Source organism: Phoenix dactylifera, chromosome 14 (genome assembly GCF_009389715.1).
Source record: "Phoenix dactylifera cultivar Barhee BC4 chromosome 14, palm_55x_up_171113_PBpolish2nd_filt_p, whole genome shotgun sequence".
In the NCBI taxonomy this organism is placed as follows: Eukaryota; Viridiplantae; Streptophyta; class Magnoliopsida; order Arecales; family Arecaceae; genus Phoenix; species Phoenix dactylifera.
In genome coordinates, this window is record NC_052405.1 from 17,581,284 (window position 1) to 17,607,794 (window position 26,511).

At 39.2% G+C, this 26,511-nt stretch overlaps 1 protein-coding gene across 1 annotated transcript; it reads left to right on the forward strand.

The window, feature by feature from the left end:
* Nucleotides 1-397: 397 nt before the first annotated feature.
* LOC103717562 (protein DEHYDRATION-INDUCED 19 homolog 6-like) lies at nt 398-19,053 on the forward strand. The gene is made up of 5 exons (XM_039133852.1): nt 398-610; nt 10,429-10,544; nt 15,098-15,175; nt 15,264-15,499; nt 18,670-19,053. The coding sequence occupies exons 1-5, from the start codon at nt 523-525 to the stop codon at nt 18,770-18,772; spliced, it is 621 nt and encodes a 206-aa protein (XP_038989780.1). The 5' UTR covers nt 398-522; the 3' UTR covers nt 18,773-19,053.
* The last annotated feature ends 7,458 nt before the right edge of the window (nt 19,054-26,511 follow it).

Genomic DNA, 26,511 nt, shown 5'->3' on the forward strand with positions numbered 1-26,511 from the left:
TTCAATTCCTTACTTGGAATAAACCTTCAACAAGGTGGTATGAGGTCTATCACTTATCCTATCTTTAAGTTTATTTTCTGCTTTTTAGTTCAAGTTTTTGTTATGTTATTTTGATATCGCTTGCTTACGTGACTACCTGGTTTACTAAAATTCAAAAGGTTTCGGTTCTTAAAAAAATAAAGGAAAAATGGAGTGAATCTTTCTTGAAAATTAGGTAATTAAGAAGATAGTTTTCTACAAATTCCCTAAATAAAATAAAAGGAACATGTTCCTCTACGTTGCCAGGTGAAGGAAATACAGCCGATGCCTGGTTATTTCTTGAAGAAAACAGGAAAGGTGTGTAAAGTGAAAGGTAGACCGTAGACTACGTAGTTTTAAAGGAAAAAGACGCGACTCCCCGGTGGAGCTGTTAAGAAAGACCTCTGCTTAGTGACCAGGAGAGCTTACAAGAACCACCTTTCTGAGTGTCTCTCCTTTCTCTGAATCTTTTACTTGGCTCGCGGAGATTGAAACCGAGCTGCCATGGACGTAGAGGAGCTCTCTGGTTTCAGGCTCCCCTCAGGCTGGCATCGATCCTCTTCAGCTATGGAATCATCTAGCCTCCACTCAGGTTTATTACTCTCTCTCTCCCTCTCTCTCTCTAGAAGAAAAATTTCACCTTGGAGATGGTTTCTTTCTATCCTTAGATGAATTTCTTATATATTCGTTTGTTAACTGAATTGTGCCCTTGGGTTCAGTTTATCCAGTAATTTCTTGAGTTTTTTTTTTTTTTTTTTGCATTAGTTATTTCATTGATTTGTTTCTTTTTACTGTTTCATATCTTGCTGTTTTATTTCTAGTTTCTTTGGGGTTCTTCTGGATGCCTTCTCCGGTCTTTGTCTAATTGTAATGTTTGTCCAATATCTCTAACTTTCTATTCTGATGATTATATTCGTCAGTTCTTATATCATGTCCTTGGTTGAACTGGATCGTTCTTTTTAAAATTTCAGATGCTATTTCTCTTTGAGCTTGAAGTTCTAAAAAAGCCATTTTTCTTGTGGACTAAGTGATGGTTGACTAGCCGTTGTTCAGATTGTTGTTAATCGACTAATATATATACTTCTCAAAAAAATAAGATATTACCCGAGCTCATCTCTGTCGCTGCGTTGTATGCAATCATGAATATATATAAGCATGATCTTGGCTGCGTGTATGATTTTGCCCCTCACCTTTTTCTTTTCTTTCTTTTAGATAATATATTTTTCTTTTGGAAAGCAGGGATTGATGATTTTGTAACAGGGGTTACTTCCAATTTGCTTTGTAACTTAAGGTTGGAGACCGATATTATATATATCATTTCTTTAGGAGAAAACAACACATAGTTTCCAAGTTCATGCTTGTTGCCTAATGCTCTCAATGTTTATACTAGGATAGGGGCTTATATGCTTAATGCTCTCAACGTTTATATGAAATTGGCTGGAACAAATGGAGATTAATACATAAAAGTCAGAGCAAGAGAAATCAATGGATCTTATGATGGATTATTCCTAATTGATTTGATATAAGGTGCACAAGGATTCATATATTTGTGAAACATGGAAAAGGAGTAAAATACAAAAGAAAAAAAAAGAGAAATTTTTTTCTGCTAATTTTGTACTTAAGAGCTCTAGTGAGAATCTATCTCTGAATTAAGGTAAATAATGCTCAATTAGTAGGCCAACAGGGCTTGGGTCCAGTGTTTCTTATTTCATGCTCAAAAAAAAAAAAAGAGAAAAAAGAAGTAACCCATTTTGAGTTCACTAGACCCTTTCTACTTTCTTACCATTTAATTCCCTATTCTCACAGAAAACCTGTTGGCTGTTGGTTAACACCCCCAAGCTCATCCATTGATGCTAAGACTTCTTCATGGCCTTTGTGAGAAAACAAGCTCAACTATGGGATGTTGGAGGTAATTCAAAATAAATCAAAAAAATCAGAAACTATGAATGAGGATTGTTGCCGCAGAATCTGGTCTGACTATGGAGATTTGGAGGGTGCCCGTTAATTTGCAGAGAAATGCTGATCTGTACACAAAGAAAGAAGAGAGGCTCGCCGGATTGGCGCAGGCCGGGCCCTTCGATGCCTAAGTCAGAGAGGGCTTTAGAATAGCAATAGAAAATAGAAAATATGAAGGAAAAGATTAGTGCAGAGTATTATCTTCTTCTAGTTGGAGTGCTCTGGTTGGCCTTCTTAACTTGGCCTTTTCACTTCGGCCTTTTCACCTCGGCCTCTGTCTTCACCTCGGCCTGAGACTTGACCTCGGCCTTGGGCTTCACCTCGGCCTTGGGCTTTACCTCGACCTGGGCTTCACCTCGGCCTTGGGCAACTCATAGGCCCACTAGCCTACCAAAAAGAAAAAGGGCAGAATAATAGACAAGAGGTTGAGTGTCTCTTACCATAAGAGCTTTGAGGTATGAGAGCCCCTAGCTATGAGAGCTCCTGGCTATAGGAGCCCCTCTTTTGGGGTCCTTTGGCCCTCATTATATAGGTGTGGGAGTAAAAATTGTAGTCGCCTATGTTACCGCTAAGTCCCGGACTGAGGTCAGAATGTGGCTCAGATGACCCCAAGGTCGGCCAAAGGCGAGCTGAGTAGGCTGGTCGAGTTGTCGAGCATCGGTCTTCTCTGGAGATGGCCTGCGAGAGATCCATTTGTTGGAAAGTTTTCGGTAGGGACCCTCCGATGCTTAAGTTAGGATAGAGAGAAAATAGTGGAAGAAAGAAAGCTTCAGCAGAGGGTGCTCTCTGTGAGTGGATGAATGTTATACCTAAAGTCCCCTGGACCGACCCTTTATATAGGGGGCCTGTTTTGTCGTTTACCTGGACTGACGTTGCATACAATGATGGCTAGGCAATGGCTGATAGTACGACCACTCCATAGGAGCTAGTCTGTATGAGCGGTGTACGGTACTGACTGCGTGTCGAATGCAGAGCTGTCGCAACAGCCAGTTGCTGTCATGACAATCCATTGCTGGGACTGCCAGTCCTTGTCGGCACGTGTTGATTGGATCTCGGCTGATGGCTCATTTGCTGGGCCGAAGTTGTTTACCTCGGTTTATACCGAGGTCGGCATGATCTGAGATCGAGGCATCCAATATTTTCTCCATCACTTGTCTCCCACTTTTGAGGCTGAATAGCATCCCAATTTAGGCGATATAAGTCATGTTGTCATCTCGATCGAGGAAGGTGCTTTTATGAGGAAGCCCTAAAAGCGTCGGTGGCGAAGGTGGGCGATGGAGATAGCAATGAAAATGAAGCCCTTCTCTTTTCGCTGTGTGAACCAAGCTTAGTAAGCCTTTTGTTTTGTTCGGCCTCTGTCAAGATTAGTGTAAAAGTTCGCAACTTAATGAAAGTTTGGCCTCTAGTTTCGGTCTTTGCTTCTGTTATTTGTCCTTTGTCCGAGTTTAGGTCGTTGCTCCGAGCTTTGACCTTTCATTGTAGTCCTTTTTGGCTCGATTTCTGACTTCAGCCTGTCTTGGGCTTCTCGATCGATTTTTCTGGAGTTTATCCCTTCAAGAGTTCTAAGTGAGGAGGTCCCAGGTCGGCTTGGGGGGTCTTCTTTCATCCTTGGACCATGGTCCCAAAGGCATCCATGGATTGAGACTCGGGGAGGAGTTCCGAGTGGCCTCAGTCCTCAGAAGGTCGGCGTCTCCGTTCATCTCTAGAGTATGCTCTCGAAGGCATCTTTAGGATTGGCTACCAAAAAAAATTCGAGTGGGATTGGTCTTCAGAAGGTCAGTGCCTTCGTTCATCTACAGATTATGCTTCTGTTGGGATTCCACGCATGCCGCAGAATAATCAGAACGCAATGGAAGGGCACGCGCGAGATTCCGTTCATCACATGAACGTATTTTAAAACCGATGTTTGTAGATATATTAGGGTTAAAAACTTTTTACATGATTAGGAAGATCAGATCTTCACCTTGTGCGGGTAGATGATCACTGCAAATCTGATGATCGTGGATTTGTTGAAGGTTCGCTTGAAGCCGCACACGCGTCCGGCCTTTACGGGTATCCACACGAGGCAGAGGACCGATCAAAACTCTCGAATCTCCCTGGAATGTTAGCTTCCTTGCAGAGATGTCTTTTGATGGCTGAAATCCTCTCCTTTGAATCAACTCTTGATTGCCTTGAGAGAAGGAAGAAGAAGGATGGAACAAAAGGAAGAATATGAAGCCCTTTTTCAGCCTTTTATTTTCTTTGCGTTGGATCCAAAGAAGAGAGGGTGAAACGCCTCCTTTTCCTTTTATTTTGCTGGCGGTTGAAAACTCAAGAGGGAGAGGGAGGCTCGTATTTTCTCTTGGGAGAAAAGGAAGGGGGGAGGGGCCGTACACCCTCATCTTTTTATCTTCTTGAAACCTAGGGTGAGCTTCTAAATTTTAGGAGCTCATCCTTATCTATAAGACAAGAGAGGAGGGGCATAGCCCCTCCTTTCTTTCTTCACATATTGAGCCAGGGGAGGGGCGTACGCCCTTCCCTCTTATCCCTTCTTTAATTACGGTGTGGAGCTATACGCCCCACCCTCTTATCCCTTCTTTAATCACGGTGTGGAGCTCCATCCTTATCTTATAAGGCAAGAGAGGAGGGGCGTACGCCTCTCCTTTCTTTCATCCCGTAATAAGCCAAGGGAGGGGCGTACACCCCTCCCTCTTTTCTCCTCTTCATGCACGCCCAACCTCCATCTCATGAGGGGCGTGGGCTCCACTTGTATAGGTGTCTAATCCTCTTCAAAAGAGGATTAGGTGAACCCAATTTCTTTCTTTCATACGAGTTCTAATCTAATTAGAACCCAATTGAATCTTGGCTCAATTGAATTCTTCAATCCTAATCCAATTAGAAGTCATCTTAATCTATTAGATCAAAATTAATTAGGACTCTAAGAATCCTACTCCAAGTAGGACTCGTATTTAACAAGCCCAATTAATTAAGTTCAATTGATTCAATTAAATTGCAATTCAATTGCAATTATTCCTTTTTCAATTCACTAACTCTTAGTGGGTTACACTAATTATCAATCAAATTGATAATTAAGCATTATTTGTGATTTCAAATCACAATTCAACCATCGGATCGGTCAATATCTCTAATGTGTGTGATCCATAGGTTCTATTCTGTATGGTAGTGAGATATATTATGATCTCTATCATAATAGCATTGAAAACTTCTTTCAATGGGTTGGAACAATTCCAACTCATCTCACCAGAGATCATCGATTATCAAGATAGTCCCTGTGAGTCTCACCATCCACTAGTAACACTTAGCAGCATGTAGTGGCAACTTAGTAGAATGGAATGATGAATCTCTAGGTGCAGTTATCGTATGATACAGTCCTTCGATCGTGGATCCCTCCAGGACGGAGGTCATGGATAACTCGTCAAACCTCATCGTCTGTCATATGTCTAGATTTATTCGACTTAAGTTCGAGAGTGAAAAACACCTTTTTCACTGTAGATACTGCCCCGACCGAGATCTTATGAACTTAGTCTTATAAATCACATAGGATCACTCTTTATTTACCAAGATCGATAGATTTCTTGTAGGTGCATATCCTACTCCTACAGTGAACCTACTGTAGTCAATCTACACCACAAGGATCCATATGGCTAGAGACCATATATACGTGCAGTCAAACTACAACAACCTCACTGTGAATAGCCGAAGCACCGCAGGTCAAAGGACCAGTCACACTACTGCAACATCAAGTCACTGACGAGTGGATAGATATCCAAGTGACTTCTTATTTTGGTCATGCTCAATACCCTTATTCTCTAACAAGCACTTGCACTATCACTTTAGTATCCCTACATTGTGAACTCGAGACTCGTCCACAGGCTCATTTGAAGTTTTGGGTCATAGGGCGGGCAGTGCATCCATAAAGAAAGCGATCTGTGCACTGATCTCATCGGATCGATCACCGTCTATGTGATGATCTATCGATTAGGAGCATTTAGAAATTAATCACCAATGATACATGGCTCAAATTCTCAATTTTTGAGAATATGCATCATCTTATTAATTCTTTGGACGATTCATAGACACATACACAATATGAATGATAAAGATGTCCATTTATTATCAATAATAATAAAGTCAAGTACAAAATTATGTCCCAGAATTAATAATGTGTCAGCCAGATTGGCTTCTAGGGCATAAATCTAAGAGCTTCCGGAGGCATCTTTAGAGTTATATACTAGATAAAATTTGAGTGGGCTCGGTCTTCAGGAGGTCAACGCCTCTATTCATATTCGGAGTGTGCTTTCGGAGGCATCTCTGAAGTTGTCTATCAGAAAAAATTTAAGTGGGCTCAGTCTTCAAGAGGTCGGCACCTCTATGCATCTTCGAGTATGCTTTCGGAGGCATCTTTGGAGTTGCTTACAAGAGAAAATTCGAGTGGGCTCGATCTTTAGGGGGTCGGCGCCTCCATTCATCTCCGGAGAATGCTTTCGGAGTCATCTTTGGGGTTGCCTACGAGATAAAATCTGAGTGGGCTCGGTCTTCAGAAGGTCAGTGCCTCTATTCATCTCCAGAGTATGCTTTCAGAGGCATCTCTAGGGTTGTCTATCAGAGAAAATCCGAGTAGGCTTGGTTTTCAGGAGGTCAGTGCCTCTGTTCATCTTCGGAGTATGCTCCCAAGATATCTATGGAGTTGCCTATTAGAGAAAATCCGAGTGGGCTCAGTCTTCAGGTGGTCGACGCCTCCGTTCATCTTTGGAGTAAGCTCCCGGAGGCATCTCTGGGGTTGCTTACTAGAGAAAATCTGAAGATGAACGGAGATCAACACCTCCATTCAACTTCGGAGTATGCTTTTCGAGGCATCTCTGGCATTTAGCTACTAGAGAAAATCCGCATAGGCTCGGTCTTTAGGAGGTCGGCATCTCCATTCATCTTCAGAGTATGCTCTTGGAGGCATCTATAGGGTTGTCCATCAGAGAAAATCCAAGTGGGCTCGATCTTCAGGAAGTCAACGCCTTCATTCATCTCTAGAGCATACTTTCGGAGGCATCTCTGGGGTTGCCTACCTGAGAAATCTCGAGGGGGCTCGGTTTTAGGAGGCCCCAAGCGTCCCTGGGGTGTCTCCCTTATTGGGGTCCAAGCGTCTCGATGGGTCCTATGCTGAGTACGCTTGTCATAATTGTTCGATTTGAAAGACAAATACAACAAGAGAATTTTTATTGAAAATAAGTTTGGACTATGATGAATCTTACTTGTGGTGGATGCAAAGGGTTGTTGGAGTTCCAAGTCCGTGGGATCGGCATGCCGTTGAGGTGCTTCAGCCTATATGTTCCTGACCGTGCAGCTGCTTGCGGTGCATGGGTTGTTACAGTAGAGAGGGTCTTGGAATTTGCAGAGATTCATGGGAGGCATGTGATGCATTGTGGGCTCCTCATGCTAGTTGTTCCTCCCTTCAAGTGATGTTGATGTAGCTGGGGGCTGGGTCCTTCCTCTAGCACCAATCTGTTGCTGCAGAATCCGGTCTGACCATACAGATTTGGAGGGTGTCTGTCAATCTGCAGAGAGATGCCTATCTGTACACAAAGGAAGAAGAGAAAGGCTCGTCAGATTTGCTCCAACTGGGTCCTCCGATGCCTAAGTTAGAGAGGGCTTTAGAATAGCAATAGAAAATATGAAGGAAAAGATTAGTGTGGAGTATTGTCTTCTTTCAGTCGGAGTCCTCTGGTCAGCCTTCTTAACTTGGCCTTTTCACCTCGGTCTCGACCTTCACCTCGTCCTGGGCTTCACCTCGGCCTTGGGCTTTACCTCGTCCTAGGCTTTACCTCAGCCTTGGGCTTCACCTTAGCCTTGAACTTTACCTAGGCATTGAGTTTCACCTCGGCCTTGGGCTTCACCTCGGCCTTGGGCTTCACCTTGGTCTTGGGCAGCTCGTAGGCCAGCTAACCTGCCAAAAGGAAAAAGAGCGGAATAATGGACAAGAGGTTGAGAGCCTCTTACTATAAGAGCTTTGAGTTATGAAAGCCCCTAGCTATGAGAGCTTTTGGCTACGGGAGCCCCTCTTTTTGGATCCTTTGGCCCTTATAATATAGGCGTGGGAGTAAAAAACTGTACCCGCCTATGTTACCACCGAGTCCTGGATTGAGGTCGGAACGCGGCTCAGATGGCCTTGAGGTCGGCCAAAGGCGAGCTGAGCAAGTTAGGCAAGTTGTCGGGCGCCGATCTTCTCCGCGGTTGGCCGGTAAGAGGTCTACTTCCTGGAGAATTTTTGGCGGGGGACTTTCCAATGCCTAAGTTAGGATAGAGAGGCATTAGTGGAAGGAAGAAAGCTTTGGTAGAGGGTGGCCTATGTGAATTGATGAATGTCATACCTGAGGTTCCCTAGACTGCCCCTTTATATAGGAGAGCCTGTTTGGTTGATTACTTGGGCTGACATGGCGTACAATGATGGTCTGGCAATAGCTGGTAGTACGCCACGGCTTGGGAGCCAATCTACATGGACGGCGTACGGTACTGACGCATGCCGAATGCAGTGCTGTCGCAATAGCCAGTCGCTGTCACAATATCTCATTGCCAGAACTGTCAGTCCTTGCGTACGGTACTGACGCATGCCGAATGCAGTGCTGTCGCAATAGCCAGTCGCTGTCACAATATCTCATTGCCAGAACTGTCAGTCCTTGTCGGCAAGTGTTGATTGGCTTCTCGGCTGGGGCCGAAGTTGTTCACCTCAGCTTGGACCGAGGTCGATTCGGTTCGAAGTTGAGGCATCCAATATTTTCTCCATCAAGGATTGTGTTCAAAACATAATAATATAGAGCTCAAAAGTCTTTTTGAATGTTGATTTACAAGAAAGAATAAAGGAGAACCTTGGCAGTGCTCTAAAAGCATTTTTGCCCTCTTGTGTAGAGTGGAGGGCATTAGTGCTCCCAAGGTGAGTTCCCTGTCTTAGCACAACTCCCTCTAAGCACAACATGAGCATGTGGAAGGCGATAAACTGGTCAACTCATTCAGTTGTTTAGAAATAAAGCTTTTAAATATGAAAGTATGGGGAACAAATTGTAGGAAGGTGTGGCGAAGAGAGAGAATATAAGAGAAATATCAAGAAAAAAACTATTGCAATTGGGAGCATCAAGAAACAGCTCAAACATGATCTGTAATTTGTGAGCACGTGGAGCTGGGCTCTATTTATAGAGTCCATTTCATGTTAACCCCAACTTAGGCTCGAATGGCTAATTATGTCCGAGGCCATTAAGGCTGTAATCTTGGGGGTCATGTTGTTGGCCCGCGGGGTGTTGCGGTCCCAAACCTCGTGCCAAAGATTTGCCGAGGGAGATGGGATGGTTGTCGTGGGACTGTCTTTGGGCGGGTAACGCAACTATCCTACTCTAGCCCAAGTCTAAGGCCTAATCTCTAAACCGAAAATAGGCACAAGTGCCTCCCAAACCTTGCGGCCGACTCCCTAAGGGACTTACAACTCAAATGAGCAAATACAATGATCAAAGATATGCCGTAAGACTCTCTTATGCAGTGAATTTGGCCCGAGCCTTGGCCTTGGCCAAGGTCGGCCTCGGTTGAGCCGGCATGAATTTGGCTCGGCGGGTTGGGGGTCTCATCACATGTGTAGATATAGCTGTTAGCTCAATAACACTACCCAAAATCAATCAAAAATGGCAGCAGCCAAAAAAGATAGGCTATCCAAATGTTTGTGGTTTGTTTGTGGTATAGCTCATGGTTGTGACATATCATGAATGTGCATGGTGGAGCCATGCATGTGCGTGTGCATGTGAGCTAACATGCCTACAGGCCCACTTATCCAACTATAGTCTACTAATTTGGGAATTAATAAATGCAACTTCACTTGCACTAATTCTTCTATTATGCGACTACAGGTTTTAAAAAACAAGTTGAACTATTAAAAGCTTTAAAGTTTGAACTTTGCTGACCAAAAATCAGGAAAATGGTTTAACATTATTTTAACATTAAGCATCATTTAACAAGGGATTCATTTTAATCTCTTTAGATTCAAACTATCTCTTTAAGATGCCACCAAAGTGAGGCATTGTTCTATTTTATTCTTGACTACAATTTCCAATTTCCTAAAATAGTTACTTTTGACACAGGAAATTTGGTCGTATATTACAACTATTGACCTATTTTAAGATTTAATTGCACATGTTATGCAATTTCTTGGATGCATGAGTTCAATTTTTCTCTATCATAAGTTGGCTTGTATATTAATTGATGCATTCTGATCAAATGGCCTAAAGATTGTAAGCAGTGCTTTAATATTGTGGAATGATCTACTGTACCTTCGCAGAAGCAACAACCCCATAACTTTCATATTATTAAAGCTGCATAATGGCTAGTTATTGGACTGTTGTAATGGCCTTTCGACACTCTGATACATAATACCAGATATTTTGTGAAATCTAACAGAAGCACATTTGACATTGGATTATGCAGGCAGAGATGATGATACCTGGGAATATTTTCCATGCCCCTTCTGCTATGTTGATGTCCAAATTCTTTCTCTCTGTAACCATTTACAGGAGGAGCACTGCTTTGACATGAAAAATATGGTATGAAAATGTTAATCCATATCAAATATCTGCAATTTTTTTGGTTTTATTTAAGGAATTACTTCAATCTTTTCTTGCAATGAAATATTAGTTTTCTACTAGAACCGATTAAGAAAAGCATTCAGAAGAATGATATAATTCAACAACCTATCATTGGCTGAAATGGTCAGTCATTTGGATGGCGGACTTCTACACCATACAATTTTTATCAAGAATTAAGAAAAGACTACCCAGTTTGGGTTTAGAAGGTTCTGATGTTTTCCATTGTTGAATAAAAGTTAATATTCTCTTTAAATCATATTTTTGTTTTTCTGACAAATTTAACAAGTATTATTTCCATCAGTGGTTATTTGTTCTCAGCTTCTCATCCCTTACTATAGTAGGTAACCTAAGTCGTTTACCACCCAAACATCATTGTCTACATGTGATGAATTGAAAAAATTAAAATGAAAGAACCATATTCTGTTATGTGAATATAACACATATAAGTATTACAACATTTTTCAAGTATTAGGAACTGCATACTTCGAGCAGCAATTTTTTTTTCTTTAAACAATGTTTTTCTGTTATTTCCATAATGGTTGAACGGTCTTATTTTCTTGGTTTGAGCATAAATCCATTGGTTGTCATGGGAATTATTTGAAGGAACATTGAATCTAGTGATTTGTGCAGATAAACAGCAAAAGTTCTTTGAATAATGCTAGTGGTGACTGGAGAGTCTGCAGCATGAGAGGAGGTTAATGAGAAGTTGGGTTTATATTTGGAGTCTTTGGAGATATTGAGGGTTGTTTCCATAATAGGAACCTAAGGGATGATGGCTATCAAACATAAGAACATCTTAATTCGAGATGAAGTTTGATGGTTTAAGGCACTTCTATTTATGGTAACAAAGAGAATAAGATCTATTGGTACAGCAGGATTTACACAGGGCGTTGTAAGAGAACAGATCAATGATGGCTAGAAAGAGATTGAGTTGAAGGTGGCAGGAACTATGTGTCCATATCTTGCTGATCAAGTGTAGGACAACATGATTGATGAAGAAAAGCTTTCAAACTTCAGAGTAGTGGAGATGACTTGAGGACTAAAGTCTTGATAGCAAATTCTTTCGTAACAGGAAGCTCAACATGTTGTAGATGAAGATGCAACTCTTTTAGGAAACAACAATGCCTCCAACAAGATCATTAATTGATTGTTCAAGGTGGATGAGTAGGTGTAGGAAGTCAATTAAGCATTGTTTCTTTTGGGGTCTCTTCCTCCTTATGAGCCTATAGTGACTATGCACCTCTAGAGGAATGGTACAATAATAATGGAGGAGACTGTGACATCTTTGTTGTCTAATAAGATGGGAAAAGTTTATGTTTGACGAGTTGCAATCAAAGGAACCATTGGCGAAGGACAAGGAATGTGGGGAATTGACTATTATGGGTAAAGTGACATGTTTTAATGCAAGAAAGACTGTCATATCAAAATATTCTGTCCCATAAGGAAAGGAGACTTTAAAAGGAAAATGATTTCAACCCAAGCAAGTGTTGCTCTGGAGGGCTCTACTGACAATAATACTAGTGTATCTATTACTCTTGTACTAATGCATGGTCTCGACTTAGGTTGTGTGTTTCGTATGTATCCACATAGGGAATGATTTGAGATATCCCAACCCTATGCCACAAGATGGTTATGATCGGAAATAACAGGTGGGAATATCAAGGTGGTAATATTCAAATCTTAACCAATGTTAGTAAAGCCCCTTGGTTGAAATGGACTTTATCTTCACTAGGTGAGTTTGATTAACAAAGGTTGCAGGCAATATTTATTGAACCGATGCTAGGATGCATACCAACTGGCGTTCACTTTGGCATGGTACATTCCATACCATGCCATTTTCAGGTGTACTGAAATAGGAAGGGAGGGGGAGAGGGAGAAGGAGAGAGAGGAAGAGAGAGAGGGAGGTAGAGGGAGAGGAGGGAGGAAGAGAGAGAGAGAAAGGCTAAGGACTTGCTTGGCAAGGAGTTTTGAGAGCTCTGGATAGGGGGAGAGAGGGAGGGAGGGAGAAAGGGACTCACCTCAAGGGCTTTGGGAAGGGTTTTGAATAGGGCAATCAACAATTAGGGTTTTCAAACGGTGAGGGATTCAAACTGAGAGGGGGAGAGATAGAGACTCACCTCAAGTGATCGGCGAGGGTTTCGAACAGCAGAATTGTGATTAGGGCTTCGAATGACAAGGATGCCATTTATATACTTAACCAAGGTGTGGAGCTGTGTTGATAACTACCTAGTCTGATTTAGTATGTCTCGAACTGGCCAATTTGGCATGATTCAACAATTCTTAGTTGTAGGTAAATGGTAGTAGGAAGATTTATAAAAATCAAGGGTTCAAAGGTCGTGATGGAAAGTGAAAGGTTAAAAATATTGGGTAGTTCAAGTTGAGTTGAGCAATGTTGGATCTTTTGAGGGCAAGATGGAGCATTGTCTTTGAATAAAAAAGATAGAGGAATGTCAAGGTTGTGAAACTAGGGTATGTTTAGCATCACTAGTGATATATAGAGGTTTAAAGCATTTTCATGACATTATATGCACCAATTTATTTTGTTGTAAGCAGAATAAAATTACATCCTTGGGGTAGAGAATGGAAATTGCAAGGGTTTAGATGACGATGTCAATAGGTAGTAAAAACAATGGACTCCTCTTAAAAGTGAGTGGTCGATAATGATGATAGAAATCGTAAATCTACTTGGGCTTAAAACAAGCTAAGGTCGAGAATCTTGGAAATATATCTTTTTCAAAATTTGGTGGCGGAAACCAAAAGTTAATAGAATTTATTTGTCCAATCACAAATGGAAATGAAAGAAGTCAAAAGTATAGTGCAAGGATATTCTCAATGTTGCTGACGAAAAAGTTGAAGTTAGCTTCAAGGTACGCACTCTCGGTATTGGCCCCGTACTGGTGCCACCTTGTCACTATGTTGGTATACTCGATACGCGATACACCCTCCGTACCGAGTATCGGTACCCCCTCCGTACCGTATATTGATACTGAACTGGTATGGTATGGTATGCTCTATATTGTCTAGTTTGGTACGGTATGGCATACCATGGTTAGCTTTGTGTAATCAAAGGAGTGGACCTTGTGTTTAGTTAGGAAAGGAAATAAGGGAGTGATGAGTTTCTACACTTGATAGACACTGCAAGGTGGCCAATAATGCAGGTTTATTAGAAGGCAGGGGAGTGTTTCTTTCATTGGAATTCTCTCACCTCTTTTAGGATGCGTTTTAGCTATGGGTTATGTTCATATTAGTGTTGATGGTTCAGATTTTCCACTGATGGATCCCATGGTCAAAATTTTCTCCATCAATTGCTATGGGAATTGTAATTTCCCAAGTCTTCACATATTCCTCTTATTTTAAATTCTAGAACCCTTCTCATTAGAAGAGTCCAATCACAAACACCATGAGCAGCTCCTAGTCAGCTCCAAAAAGGCCTGTGCTGCAGTGTCTCTAGCCACATATGGGTCATGGATTTGTGGGCTCTAATAACATTTGTAACAGCCTAGGACCTCACCTAGTAGAGGCTAGCCAAAAAGTTATTCCTTGAACTTGTTTAAGTTTCCCATACCTCCCCAATGTTTGGGACTAAACACATGCCTATGCTGGTCCTGTAAGAATATTTTAAAGGAACCATGGGTCTAGGGTGAGCAGAAAGAAAGCAAGGGATTTTTTGAAAGAGGCTAGAGAGGAGGCTGGGGCATGAGAAAGGCTTTGACAGCAAGAAATGGATGTTTTCTATGGAGGCTCTAGTGATCTTGAGATTTATTTCTATAAAAGAAAGAAACTGCAGAAAACTGCCATTGTACTCGTACCTTTTGTGCCTTTGATAGAAAGCAAGCAGGAAGATTTGCTGCTTCTCCTTTTCCTCTTTCATATAAAAAATATTTTTAAGAGACGCTTGCCATGCAATAGAAAAATGAAAAGTTTAGGAGGATAGAGAAATAAAGAACGAACAAGAAGAGTAGAGGGGATGGAGAGAATACTCATTCTACACTTAAGATAGATGGTTTAACCTTGTTTCACATTTTTTTCTATCTATTTATCCCTTCTATTTGAAATCATTTATGATCTATTTACTACTTTAATCTTCCAAGTTTGATGATCCCTATGAAGTACTGCTCTAAGAGACTTTTCTGTTGTCTCCTCCTTATTGTGCCCATATTCTCTTAATGCCTGAGAGGAAAAACACAGAAAACATGGAAGCAGAAATAGTAGTTCCTTTCCATTCTAATCAACTTTAGATGTTTGGATGTCAGATGCTTGATAAGTACCACGCTCCCCCATTTTGAGGTTTGGTGATTTAAGATGGAAACTCTTCCTTCTTTGTTACATAATGATGTTTCTATTAAAACCTATAGGAGATCTTTACATGCAGTGAACTTAAATTATCATGGTCAGGTATTTCTTTTCAATTATCTTCACATGGTTCATCTCTAACCTTATGTCATTGGGTAATCCATACAAGCATGTTTGGTTTTCTAATTTTAATTATTATTGCACATTTCTCCATTCAGGTATGCCCTGTTTGTGCAGCCAATCCAGGGAAGGATATGATTGAGCATTTTATAGTGCAGCATTCACAATTGCTGAAGGTATCATACAAATGCCTAATCTAATTGTTAAGAAGGAAAATCAGTATCTGTGCATGCATTTGAATTTTCAGGCATTTCTCTTTTGCAGAGGAGGAAGTCCCAGAAAACAAGTGTATGGACTAATAATTCGTCTATGGTAGAAAAGGAACCATATGATGTTTGCTCCTTTCAAGTGGCCTCAGCGAACTGCCAGGGTGAAGCTCCACCTGATTCTGCTCCTGATCCACTACTCTTGTCATTTATTTGCAGTATAACTTCCCCAAATATGAATTCTCCAGAAGAAGACTCTGCTGATGTTGGACCTACCTCTTTACATGGTCAAAGGTATTTTCTTCCTAATTTATATTTAATCAGGAAGATATTGAGCTCCTGGAATGTGGGCAAGTCATAAATTTAAAAGGAATATTTTCCACATATATGGTGCATTTATTAATTTATTTTATAATAAATACATTATGTTAATGTCATAATTTAGGGTGAATGACATTGTAATCCTTGTACCACTTAATGCATGCACTGATTTCTGTGGTCAGAAATGCCTGTTTCTATGGCAACAGAGGTATGTGCAAGGAAGAGCTGGGAATTGTTAAAACCAGGAAAGGAACTCCATGAGCCTATATATAGCTTGAACATATGTTAGTATTTTATTCTATTCCAAGCATTCATTGGACGACATATATCTTTTTCTATTGACATAAGGCTTATTAAAGCTAGGAAGGGGAAGGTCCTCCAAGAACTGATAGTGAGGGTTCAGGATCACTTTTAGTATGAAAAACCTCTTGTTATGATGCTTTATAGTTCTTACTTGCAAAGATAAATGGAATGTAGAGAGCCTGGTTAAAAAGATATAATGTCTGACAATATGCTAAGTGGTAGACTCAAAACATCGCCTTCACCTTAGTCTCTATCCAATTTGCTCCATGAAAGTATATGGACTTCATCATTGGTCTTGAAGACTTCGAAGAATTTAACTCTGCCTTCATGGTGGCAGATAGATTCTCTCTGAACTAGCCTGTGCATGAAAGTATGGAAAGCTAGTCGAAATGGAAACCACACACATGTAACTCAAGTATACGGCTGGCTAGCCTGTGCTTGTTTTACTTTGCTTTCATGTAACTGCATGGCATGGCAGGCCGACGCAGGCTGCACAGAGGCGTTTGGCCCAAAAACCCACAGGTCCAGCTAGGCTCCACTTTTTGAAGAAGGTACAAATGCAAGGTGGCCTTGCATTCACACTTCCTATGTGAGACTAAATATTCTCAAAGGTTTAATCTTTCGATTTTTCCTGCTTGATTCAGTGTTCTGTCAGATGGCAAACACTGAAAAGGCCCTAAAATATAGGAGAAAAATTAGAAAATTTATTAATTATTCATGATTTTGTAACAAGATCTTGTAAAGTTATTGTAACAATATAGGACCTCACACAAAAAAAAGCTACCTGGAAGTTATTATTTGAGCTCCTTAGCCCTGTATGAGTACCCAAGATCTATTTAGTGCATAGTTGATGTGGGACTAAACATATGCCCACATGGGTCCTTGTAGTCATAATAACTTATAAACAATTTTCCTATTCAATCTAATATCTAAAGTTTCTTTAAATAATTTCAGTAATTAATGTGTAGTAGAGAATAGGTAGGGCTTGGGTTTGGTATTGCAATATGAGGAATCTTGTAGGAACCTTAGAAGCGTAATGCTTCTGTCATAGTTTATGGGGTCCCTGTTCGAGCTAATTCATGACAAATTAGAAAATAATATGACTGAAATTTTTGTTTTAGAGCTTATAAATTAATATTGATGAAGTTAGTTTTAAAATCATATAGGTTGAAATAGGCAAACTTGGGGCATGCTAGCCTGCTAGGCATTATCCAATGAGTGTTATTGCCTCTCTCGTATCGTGTACATGGATGCTAATGCTCCCAAGGCAAGCTCAGCTCTTCCTTGGCACAGCACTAGCACGAGAAAGGCTATGGCCCGTTTGACTCTTTTAGTTGCCCCAAATAAACTTTCAGAATGATGCAAAAATATGGGAAAAATAGGAAAACAAAATTTGAGTAGAAGTGGGAGAAAAATGTTAAGAAAGCTACTGCAGGGAGTTTTTTAGGAGAGAATGGAGCGATCAGGTCTCTGTATAAAGAATACATGGACTTGGGCTCTAGTTTATATAGTCTAGGTAATTTCCAAAACAAGCTCCAATGGCTAGTCACAAATAAGTGGTTTAAGGCTGCAATAAGCAATTGGAGATTATGTTAATGGCTAACTCTGGAGATAAAAGCCTCATAATGGCTAGCACATTGACACTCCCCTTAACTTGTGAGATTAAGCTAGAAGAAATCTCAAGTAAATCTTGCAGGTAAGGGAAGATAAATACTCCAAAAATCATGCAACCTGGCCCAGCATAGCGATAGTACAGTTGGCCGAGCTGAGCCATGCATGAGCACATGTGCATGTGTGATAAAAGACCCATAGACCCAATATTTCAATTAAATCTACTAGTTGGATGTCGATAATGCAATTTCACTTGAATTAATTCTTCCAGTGTGGGAATAAAGTTTTAAAAGAACAAGCAAGAAGTACAATGGCTTTAATTGTTGAACTTTTCCAACCAAAAATAAGGAAAATTTGTTGAAGTATTTCTAAAAAAAAATATCATATAACTGTTCATCAGATTTAGGGCAGAAGAAAAACTATAAGAATGTACATACACACACACATGCGCACTATCGTAAAAACTATAAGTATTTCTAAAAAATAAATATCATATATCTTTGGTTCTTCCATTCTAACTTGTGCAGATTCACTAGCATTATCCAATTATAAAGCATGATTGAGAATGGCGTATGATATTGAAAACATGACAGATGTCAGCAGTCATGTCCTAGAAAGAATCATTTAGCATAAGTATGTATAACCAGGTGAACCTTTGAAATTGCAATATGGTAAATGTAGAATTGCATATAGATGAGGTTGAGAATCTCTTGGCAGAAAAGTGAACTAAATGATGGAGACTGCTGACACTAAAGAAAATGGCCATCAAAGTTGACATATCAGCGAGTGATGGAAGGGCGAGTTATGGTGTGATCATGTAGAAATTAGGATTATAATACTGTATAAAAGCACGGTGCTAAAGATAAAAAGAGACAATGGTTATGCCTTACATGGAGAGAACGTAGGACAGCCCTGTATGATGAATGTGGGGTGAGGATGGAGCTTGAAGTTAGCTATAATGTGAAATGCATGTAGATAGGATACAGTTGGTGTTGAGTTTGCTTTAGAACTAGCTTAGGACTTTACAGCATGGTTGACCCAATGAAGAAATGCTCCTCTGCCTCGATACAGTTTCAAGTACCAAAACTACAGTAGCATTATTAGTGATGACTTTCAACACTTTCCTGCTCATGCAAAACAAGACTTTAGCATTCGTTTTAGACTTGGCTTTTAGACTTCAAAGCACAGAGCTGTTGTAATAAAACTTTATTTGATTGCTTCTTTCACAGCTTGGAGCCATCCATATCCCATGAAGTTCTGGAGCAGGATTATGAAGAGCAAATACAGAGAGCTGAGTTTGTTCAACAGATGCTTATATCCACCATTTTTTAAGATTCTCTCGAGTCTCCCGGTCCATTAAAATTGGTGGTCAAGCTCTTATTCGTGCTCCCACTTAAAGTTGGTCTCTGACTCATCCGGTGTACAGTCACTATTCCTGATTGTTTATGTTTCGATATAGTGTGCAATTAATTATGTCAAATATGTAACTTTAAACGTTCAGCCAAGACAACAAATGGGTGTATCAATTTCACATTTTGCATCTTGCAATGCAAAAAGAGAACTCAGCCAAACATATATAATAGTTATTGCAAGTTTCCAGATTAATAGCCGTATTCCATCAATTTTATCTCAATGCATGCATATTTAAGACCAATTTTATCCTCCATATTCTCCTGCAGCTCAGAGTTGAAGCATGTTACTGGTCTATTAGGAGGAGTGAATGCAATTTGAGCTATCCAGTGGCAAGGAAATATGTTTCCAGCTCATTTAAGCTGTCTTCCAGATGAGCAGTCTGCAGATCTATTAACTTCTCTCGAATTATGTAAAATTTTTCCGAAAATGAAATGCTGCTGCATTGAGTACCAACATCATCTGAAATTCTACAGAATAGAGCGTCTGTTGTGTGGTTCCTTACTCAAATTTGCTTTCTACCTTATGCTTTGACATGCTCAACACCAATAAAAGCCATCCCATGCCACCATTTCATGCAAGTTAATTTGAAATGAATGCAAATTTTTCACCAATGAGAGATAGGTTTCTCTTCTTTCAACCTGATTGAGGTTTTACTTCTACTAATGAAAAATAAATGGCCGGCATCACACGCTAAGGATAGAGGTGCAAATGGGTTGTGTTGGGTCGTGAGTGACTTTGATCCAATCTGGTTTCTTGTTCGGGTTCTAATTTGGAACTCAGATCCGACCTGATAGAAGATCGGGCAAGGTCAGGTCGGGTCTACTGCTATAATTTTTAACCCAACGGTCATTCGAGTTGGGTCGAGTCCAAAAATTATGCTACTAGATCTACACCGGTCACCATCTATAGCATCTAGAAATAACTGAAAGCCAAAAAGAATCACTTATATTTAGGGCTGTTAATGAGCCGAGCTGCTCGGGCTCGGCTCGGTAAAAGCCCGACTCAGGCTCGGCTCGTTAGTCAAACGAGCCCGAGCCCGAGCTCAATATGAGGCTCGTTTACACCCGAGCCCAAACCCGAGCTTGAGCCCGAGCAGCTCACGAGCCCAAACGAGCTCTAGTCTCCCGCTGAAAGATCATATTTCAGCACCATAATTCATAAAAATCTGACCACATGGAGAAAAATAGCCTGCTATCGAGCCCGAGCCCGAGCTTGAACTCGGGCTCGTTCTGGAGCTCGTAATTGAAACGAGCTTTACGAGCTCAAGCCCGAAACTTGGCTTTGCCAAGCAAGCCTGAGCTCGAGCCCAATACAGAGCTTGTTACCGAGCCTGAGCCCGAGCCCGAGCCGAGCCAAGCTTTCCCAGGCTCGGGCTCGGCTCAGCTCGTTAACAGCCCTACTTATATTATAGGTAATGGACAACATCAGCAATGTTATGTTAACATGAATGGTTTAATATAAATTCTAGTCAACACTATCAAAGATGATCTATACCTCTTAATGTGCATAACCGGATCTTAATTATTTGGATGCTTCTAAACAATATGGCAAATATTATTTCAGGTCCGCAAAGCTCTAATTCTAGGACCACCTTAATTAGTGTATCTCACTAAATGCCAAAAGTATTTAATAGAAACTGAACTAATAGTCTAATACTAACCCATGGTTTTGTGGCATAGCAAAGCCACCTTTGACATTACAGAATACAGGCTATGATGGAAAAAATCGTTGTAATCATGCTGTGATGGCGGTCTGTATAAATTTATTACTAACAAAAAATTTCTTGCCCAATTTAATTCTTTTGCAACACGCTGATCCGGTATCAATAGTGCTGGACTGGAGATATTAATTTATATAGTATGTTGTGAAAATATTGGCTTTGGATTGGGAGCGCCCAAGGATGAAAAGGATGTCAGTTTATCCTACGTTAATTCTGATTTACGCACTCTGAAACCAAAAACTTAAGCTTGGCAGGTCAGATTGAACTTCAATACACTACAAGAAACTTGGACATTAGCGACGCTTTTTTTGGCTATTAGCGACGCTTTTAAGCGTCGGTAGAAACCATCCCGACGCTTTATAAAGCGTCGGTAAAGCGTCGCCTATGCTACAGTGGAAAAAACATTTTTCGACGCTTTCAAAAGCGTCGCTAAGTACAATTTAGCGACGCTTTTAAGCGTCGCTCTTTCCCGACGCTTTAAAGCGTCGCTCTTTACGACGCTTTAAAGCGTCGTTAATTACCATTTGCCAAGAAAATTACCATTGGCGGTCTGCATCTTTTCCTCCATTCCATAGTGGAGATGGAACACAAAGAGAAATATAAATAACCTCCCCGATCAGTACCTTCATTTCATTTATGCAGAGTGGTTGGGTTTGACTATATAAACAGTTCTTTCTTTTTCAGATCCGCCGATGTGGGACTAAAATGAGGTGTTTTTTGGGCTTCCGACGATGTTTTTAACGACGCTAAAAAGCGTCGTTATTTAACAACGCAAAAAAGCGTCGTTAAAAGCGTCGTCAATTACGTATTAACTTTGACGACGCTTTTAAGCGTCGTCATTAGCCGACGCTTTTAAAAAGCGTCGGCAAATGTTGACGGGGAAAAATTTTTGCCGACGCTTGGATAAGCGTCGGCAAATAAGAGTCGGAAATTTTCTTTTTTGGTGTAGTGATATAAGCTGTTAAAGTTGTGAACTAGGCATTGGTATGGTCTCCATACCCTCCTAATAAGGAGAGGTTCCAGTTCGAGTTTTGGATTCTTTCTCCTTTTCTTGCTATAAAATGTTAAAAAAGAAAAAAGAAAAGAAAAGACAGAAAAAACATAACTTACATTTAGAAGCAAGATTTAATATTTAGATGACCTGGCACATTACTTGTTTAATTTACGGAACCAATCCATCATCATTCATAACATTTCAATGCTTCACATTCTCTTTTAGAGAGAGAAAGAGAGAGAAAGAGAGGAAGGGAATGCTGCTACTAAATTGGATCCTGAATTGCAAAAATCTATATCCATATTTTAATTTTTGTAGGCAAGTATACAAGAGAAATATTGAAAAAATTTAGACAACACAAAGCACATCGATACCCCTAAAAGCCCCTCTTGTAAATTAGATAAAGATGAGTATGGTAAAAGCATTGATTTAAAACATAATAGAGGTCTGATTGGATCTCTATTGTATTTAACTACAAATAGACCTGATATCATATTTAGTATTTGCTCATGTCCTACGTATCATTATAATCTTAAAGAATCACATTTAATTGTTGTTAAAAGAATTCTTAGATATTTAAATGGAGCACAGAATATAGATTTATGGTATTCAAAACAATCATCAATAAATCTAATTGGATATTCAGATGTTGATTTTGCTAGTTATATAAGCATTAGTGGTATTTGCCAATTCTTAGAAGTTCATATGCTCATTCCATTGGCATCCATCTTTTTTTTTTTTTTTTGGTACAGCGGCTGCTCACCTTACTCTAGTGTAGGACCTGCCAACAGAATTAGGGACTAAAACTTGGCTCAGATGCAAGGGAAAGGCCCTCCGGTGTGGCCAAAGTATCTCTCCAGAATGTTGCGTAACATAAGATGCAACCCAGTTTGCAGTCCTGTTCGCCTTCTGATATACGTGTACCATCTAAAAGGCGCTGCAATCTCTCAGCATCAGTCGAATGTCGCTTAGTAGGGGACTGCCACCCCCCCTCCATCTTAAACAACGAGCTAAATAAGATGATCTATATAGATTAGCAGAAGAGATTAATTGTCTGTATTCAAGAAGACGAAGTATGCAAATAGGCAAAATCCATTTTCTGGTTTAAAATAAGCAACCAAACAATGGCATAAGAAGTTCAACTAAATTAGTATGTGGGATTGTTGTTGATAGCAGAACTCGTGAAACTTCCAGAAGTAGAGCTTTTGGAAAGTAAAGCTTTTGCAAAAAGTTGTTTACTATTTTGTAACTATATTTCTAAAGAGTTTTGGAACATTAATATAGGTTTGGTAACCAATTTGTGAAACTGCTTTTAGTGTGATAAAATGATAATATAGGTCAATATTGTATAGTAGAGTATAATATAGTGTAGCATGACATATTATTTTATATTAAAATATAATTACCTAGTATAAGATTATTGTAATGTAATATAATATGACATAATATTGTAATCTAATATAATATTATTATATAATACAATGAAATTTATAATTGGAATATAATGTAATGTAATAAGACATAATATAATATAATATAATAATGTGTTATTATATTATTATAATAATATAATATATTATAATGTAATAATTATTATTATATATTAATATATTACTATATAGTATAATATTTTTATAGTATTTGTTTGTGGGCATTTTGATCATCATGAAAATTTAACTAAAGCTAAAATAACTTTCAAATTTTTTATTAAACACTACTATATCATCCAAAAGAGCTTTTGGAGGGCCAGAAAGTATTTTCTGGCTCTTCAAAAGCTTTGCTAAATGGGGCTAAGTCATGATCTTAAATAGGTTTGTGCTAAAGAATGCTAATAATTGTCTTAACTATAAATTCCGAGGTAGCCAAACTATGATTCTTTGCTTGCTGTTGATGATGTTTGGGCAATTATTTAATAATTGAAATGAAGCATTTCCTTTCAAAAAACTTGGTCAAGAAGGACATAGAGGTTATTGATGTTATTTTGGGAAATAGAATTCTCAAAACCCCTTCAAGACCTAAGATAATTCAGTCTCATTTTATTGAGAAAGCACCTGAATGATTTGATCTAATCAATTGGAAACTATTTAGCACTGGGTCAACCATATTATGGAGTAGGGGAACATATAATATACTGACAAACTGAATCAACTCTATTAGAGTGCACTGATCAGAGTCTCGAGATCTACAAGAAACTAGGATATATGATCTTTCACTGGGTGTCTAGCTATGCTAGAAGGCTACAACAATGCAGATTGGATCTCATAGTGATGAAACAGAGGCCACAGGCGTATGTGTTTTCGCTTTAGGATTGAAAACAAGCGGATGCATGCATTTGTTTGGTCAAGCTTATCCACAACCATGATCTTATCTTTTATTTTTCACTCATTGAGATTTGATTTATGATTTTTAAAGTTTCTTTACTACCATTAATTCACTTTATTTTTTTATGGCCGTTTATAACATTTAATATGTTGTAAATAGATTTTTTAACTATTGGATGCCATTACTTTGTCATGAGAATCAGAAGTGTTAGGCCGCTAGCAGAAACAAAGACACCCATCATTGAAAATATGTCCCACCTTTACCACTTTTTTTCATGCATGACCTTAAGGTCCTCCTGTTCAAGTTCCTAAAATCTACTGATGTGAGAAGCACTACTAAGGCACCAACACTACTAGTTTAGTTCAGGCCCACTATATCTTGCAAAGAAGCTGATGCGAAAACCCATGCTTGTGGGGATGGTTAGAACTTCTCTAAGTCTAAAGACTGTTCCCATCACGTCTTGGATCTCTTATAGCAGTCTTCAGCATGATCCAGTTCTTGTAGATACATATTGCTATTCTTGCTGATATACAATACCGTTATGCTGCTACTCTGTACCACGCACTACCGTATACATCATAACTCTTCTTGCTACACACTTTAGCATAGCATACCCAAAGTTTATCTTTATCCCGAGAGATTTGTGAAGCTTGCCTAATATTATCTTGTTTTCCTCATAAATGTCATCACTTACAACCGGATAAAGTATGCTCAGACATCTTGTCATCTTTGATCAGTTCAATATCCCAAGTAATGGATCTCCTTAGGAGAACGGTCTATGGTGCCAAAGGGATAAGATTCTATTGAATTCGCATTCAAGTATTGTTCCTCTGGATCGTATTTTGTGCTTATGTTTTTTTTTCATTATTATATAGTTCCATTGATATTTCAGTAATTTGTGCGCCATATCTGGATTCTCAGAACACAAATTTCTTAGTAAACATTGGTGCGAATCAGATGCACAGGTTAGAGCTACAATTCTATTTAATCTATTAGTCAAATTTTTTATAGCAATGGTTCGTAAAATGTTCCATTGCTTGAGCTTGTGCTGAGTTATGGCAAATGGTTTTTTATATATTACATTTTTCTTTAACTTTTGATTTGTAAGATTTTGGAGTAAGATTTTACATATATATGTCTATTGATTGTTCACTCACTTCCCCAACAGTGTGGAGATTTTGCAAGTCTACCTATGTTTGATAGTCTAAATCATGTGAGAAATATGGATGGGATGTTGCCACCAAGTTTGAATGGATGACCTTGTCCATTGTAGTTAGGGACTTGTTGATAATATGAAGTATATGAATGTGATGGAGATGCCAAGTCAAGCTAATGTCAAAGTGACAACTAATTTACTTTGGCACTTCCTACGTCCTTAAAAAGTTTGGCATTAAGAATCAAAGGGATAAGCCCAATCATGAGTGGTTTATATTTTAGCGTTGGGTTCTCTATCCTAGTGAATTTGGGGTTGTCTGGTTATTGTTACTAGGCCTCAATTGTTGCTAGTGATTACTATAATGCATGAATATGATACCCTAAGAATAGATCTTCCAATGGAATTATTGCACTACATTATAGTACCAAAAAAAATATTTAGAAAAAAAAGGCCATCCAACAATTGCACTTCTCCAAGACAACAGTAATTGAAGGCTTTGGAGCAAATACTGAGCGAACCATATTAAAATGCTTCTCAAAGACTGCCAAAAGTCCTGAGAGCAAGGCAAGTCTTTGGAAAGAGCTCGAAACATATTAATATGAAGTTTCAAGCTCCTAATAAATTTGATGATCCAAAAGGTTGGAATATCTTATGACGATTATGATAATGAATTACTGATCATTTGATTTCATCATGCTTTAGATATTCATTTGTTTTTATTATGCACACATGGGATTTGGTGGTCTAGGGCTTGCATGTGGCCTTCAAGAGTCGCTTGGAGATACACTAGTGTTTCATTTATATCTTAGAAAACAATACAAAGGTGAGAATTCCACCCTTACTGCTGAAGCAAGAGAAAAAGGAAAACTTCAATTTTCAAAATGTTCAATGACTCTTAAAATATTAAAAACTTTGAAATTCCAGGGATGAATTGCTGATAGACTTAGAAACTGGGACCAGCAATATGATAATTATTTCTTGAGACAAATGACAATCTTTATATGCTCCCCTTTCGTGGCCTGAACTCTCCAATGTATCAAAGTGTTTCTTTCTTTCTTTCTTTTTTTCTTTCTTTTCTTTCTTTTTTCCCAATCCCATGCTCTATATTGTTGATTAGAAATGCATCAAGGTAAGTGCAGGCATCTTCAGAAAAACTTCTGATATAACAATCATACATCATTTGAAAGCTTTAAAATGTTCAAAGTAGATGTTATAGATCCTCGTTCTCGAAAATGTTATAGATCCTCAATAATCATGCATAAGAAAAGAAAATTTCGGGGAAATATAAAGTAAAGTAGATAAGTTTCACTAATAATTTTGACTTGCCATGACTGGTAATTGGTTAAAAGTGCAAAAAGTTTCGTGGAATTTTTATTAAATACTAACAATTCTTCTCCATACAACTCTATGCTACTATCAAAAAAAAAAAAAAAAAATTGCAGCCGGGGAAATTGGTGCTCATGCTT

Coding starts and splice junctions, on each gene's coding strand:
- LOC103717562 (XM_039133852.1), top strand. CDS start 523: ATGGACGTAGAGGAGCTCTCTGGTTTCAGGCTCCCCTCAGGCTGGCAT. Junction 10,545..15,097: donor GCTTTGACATGAAAAATATG/GTATGAAAATGT, acceptor TTCTCCATTCAG/GTATGCCCTGTTTGTGCAGC. Junction 15,176..15,263: donor AGCATTCACAATTGCTGAAG/GTATCATACAAA, acceptor TCTCTTTTGCAG/AGGAGGAAGTCCCAGAAAAC.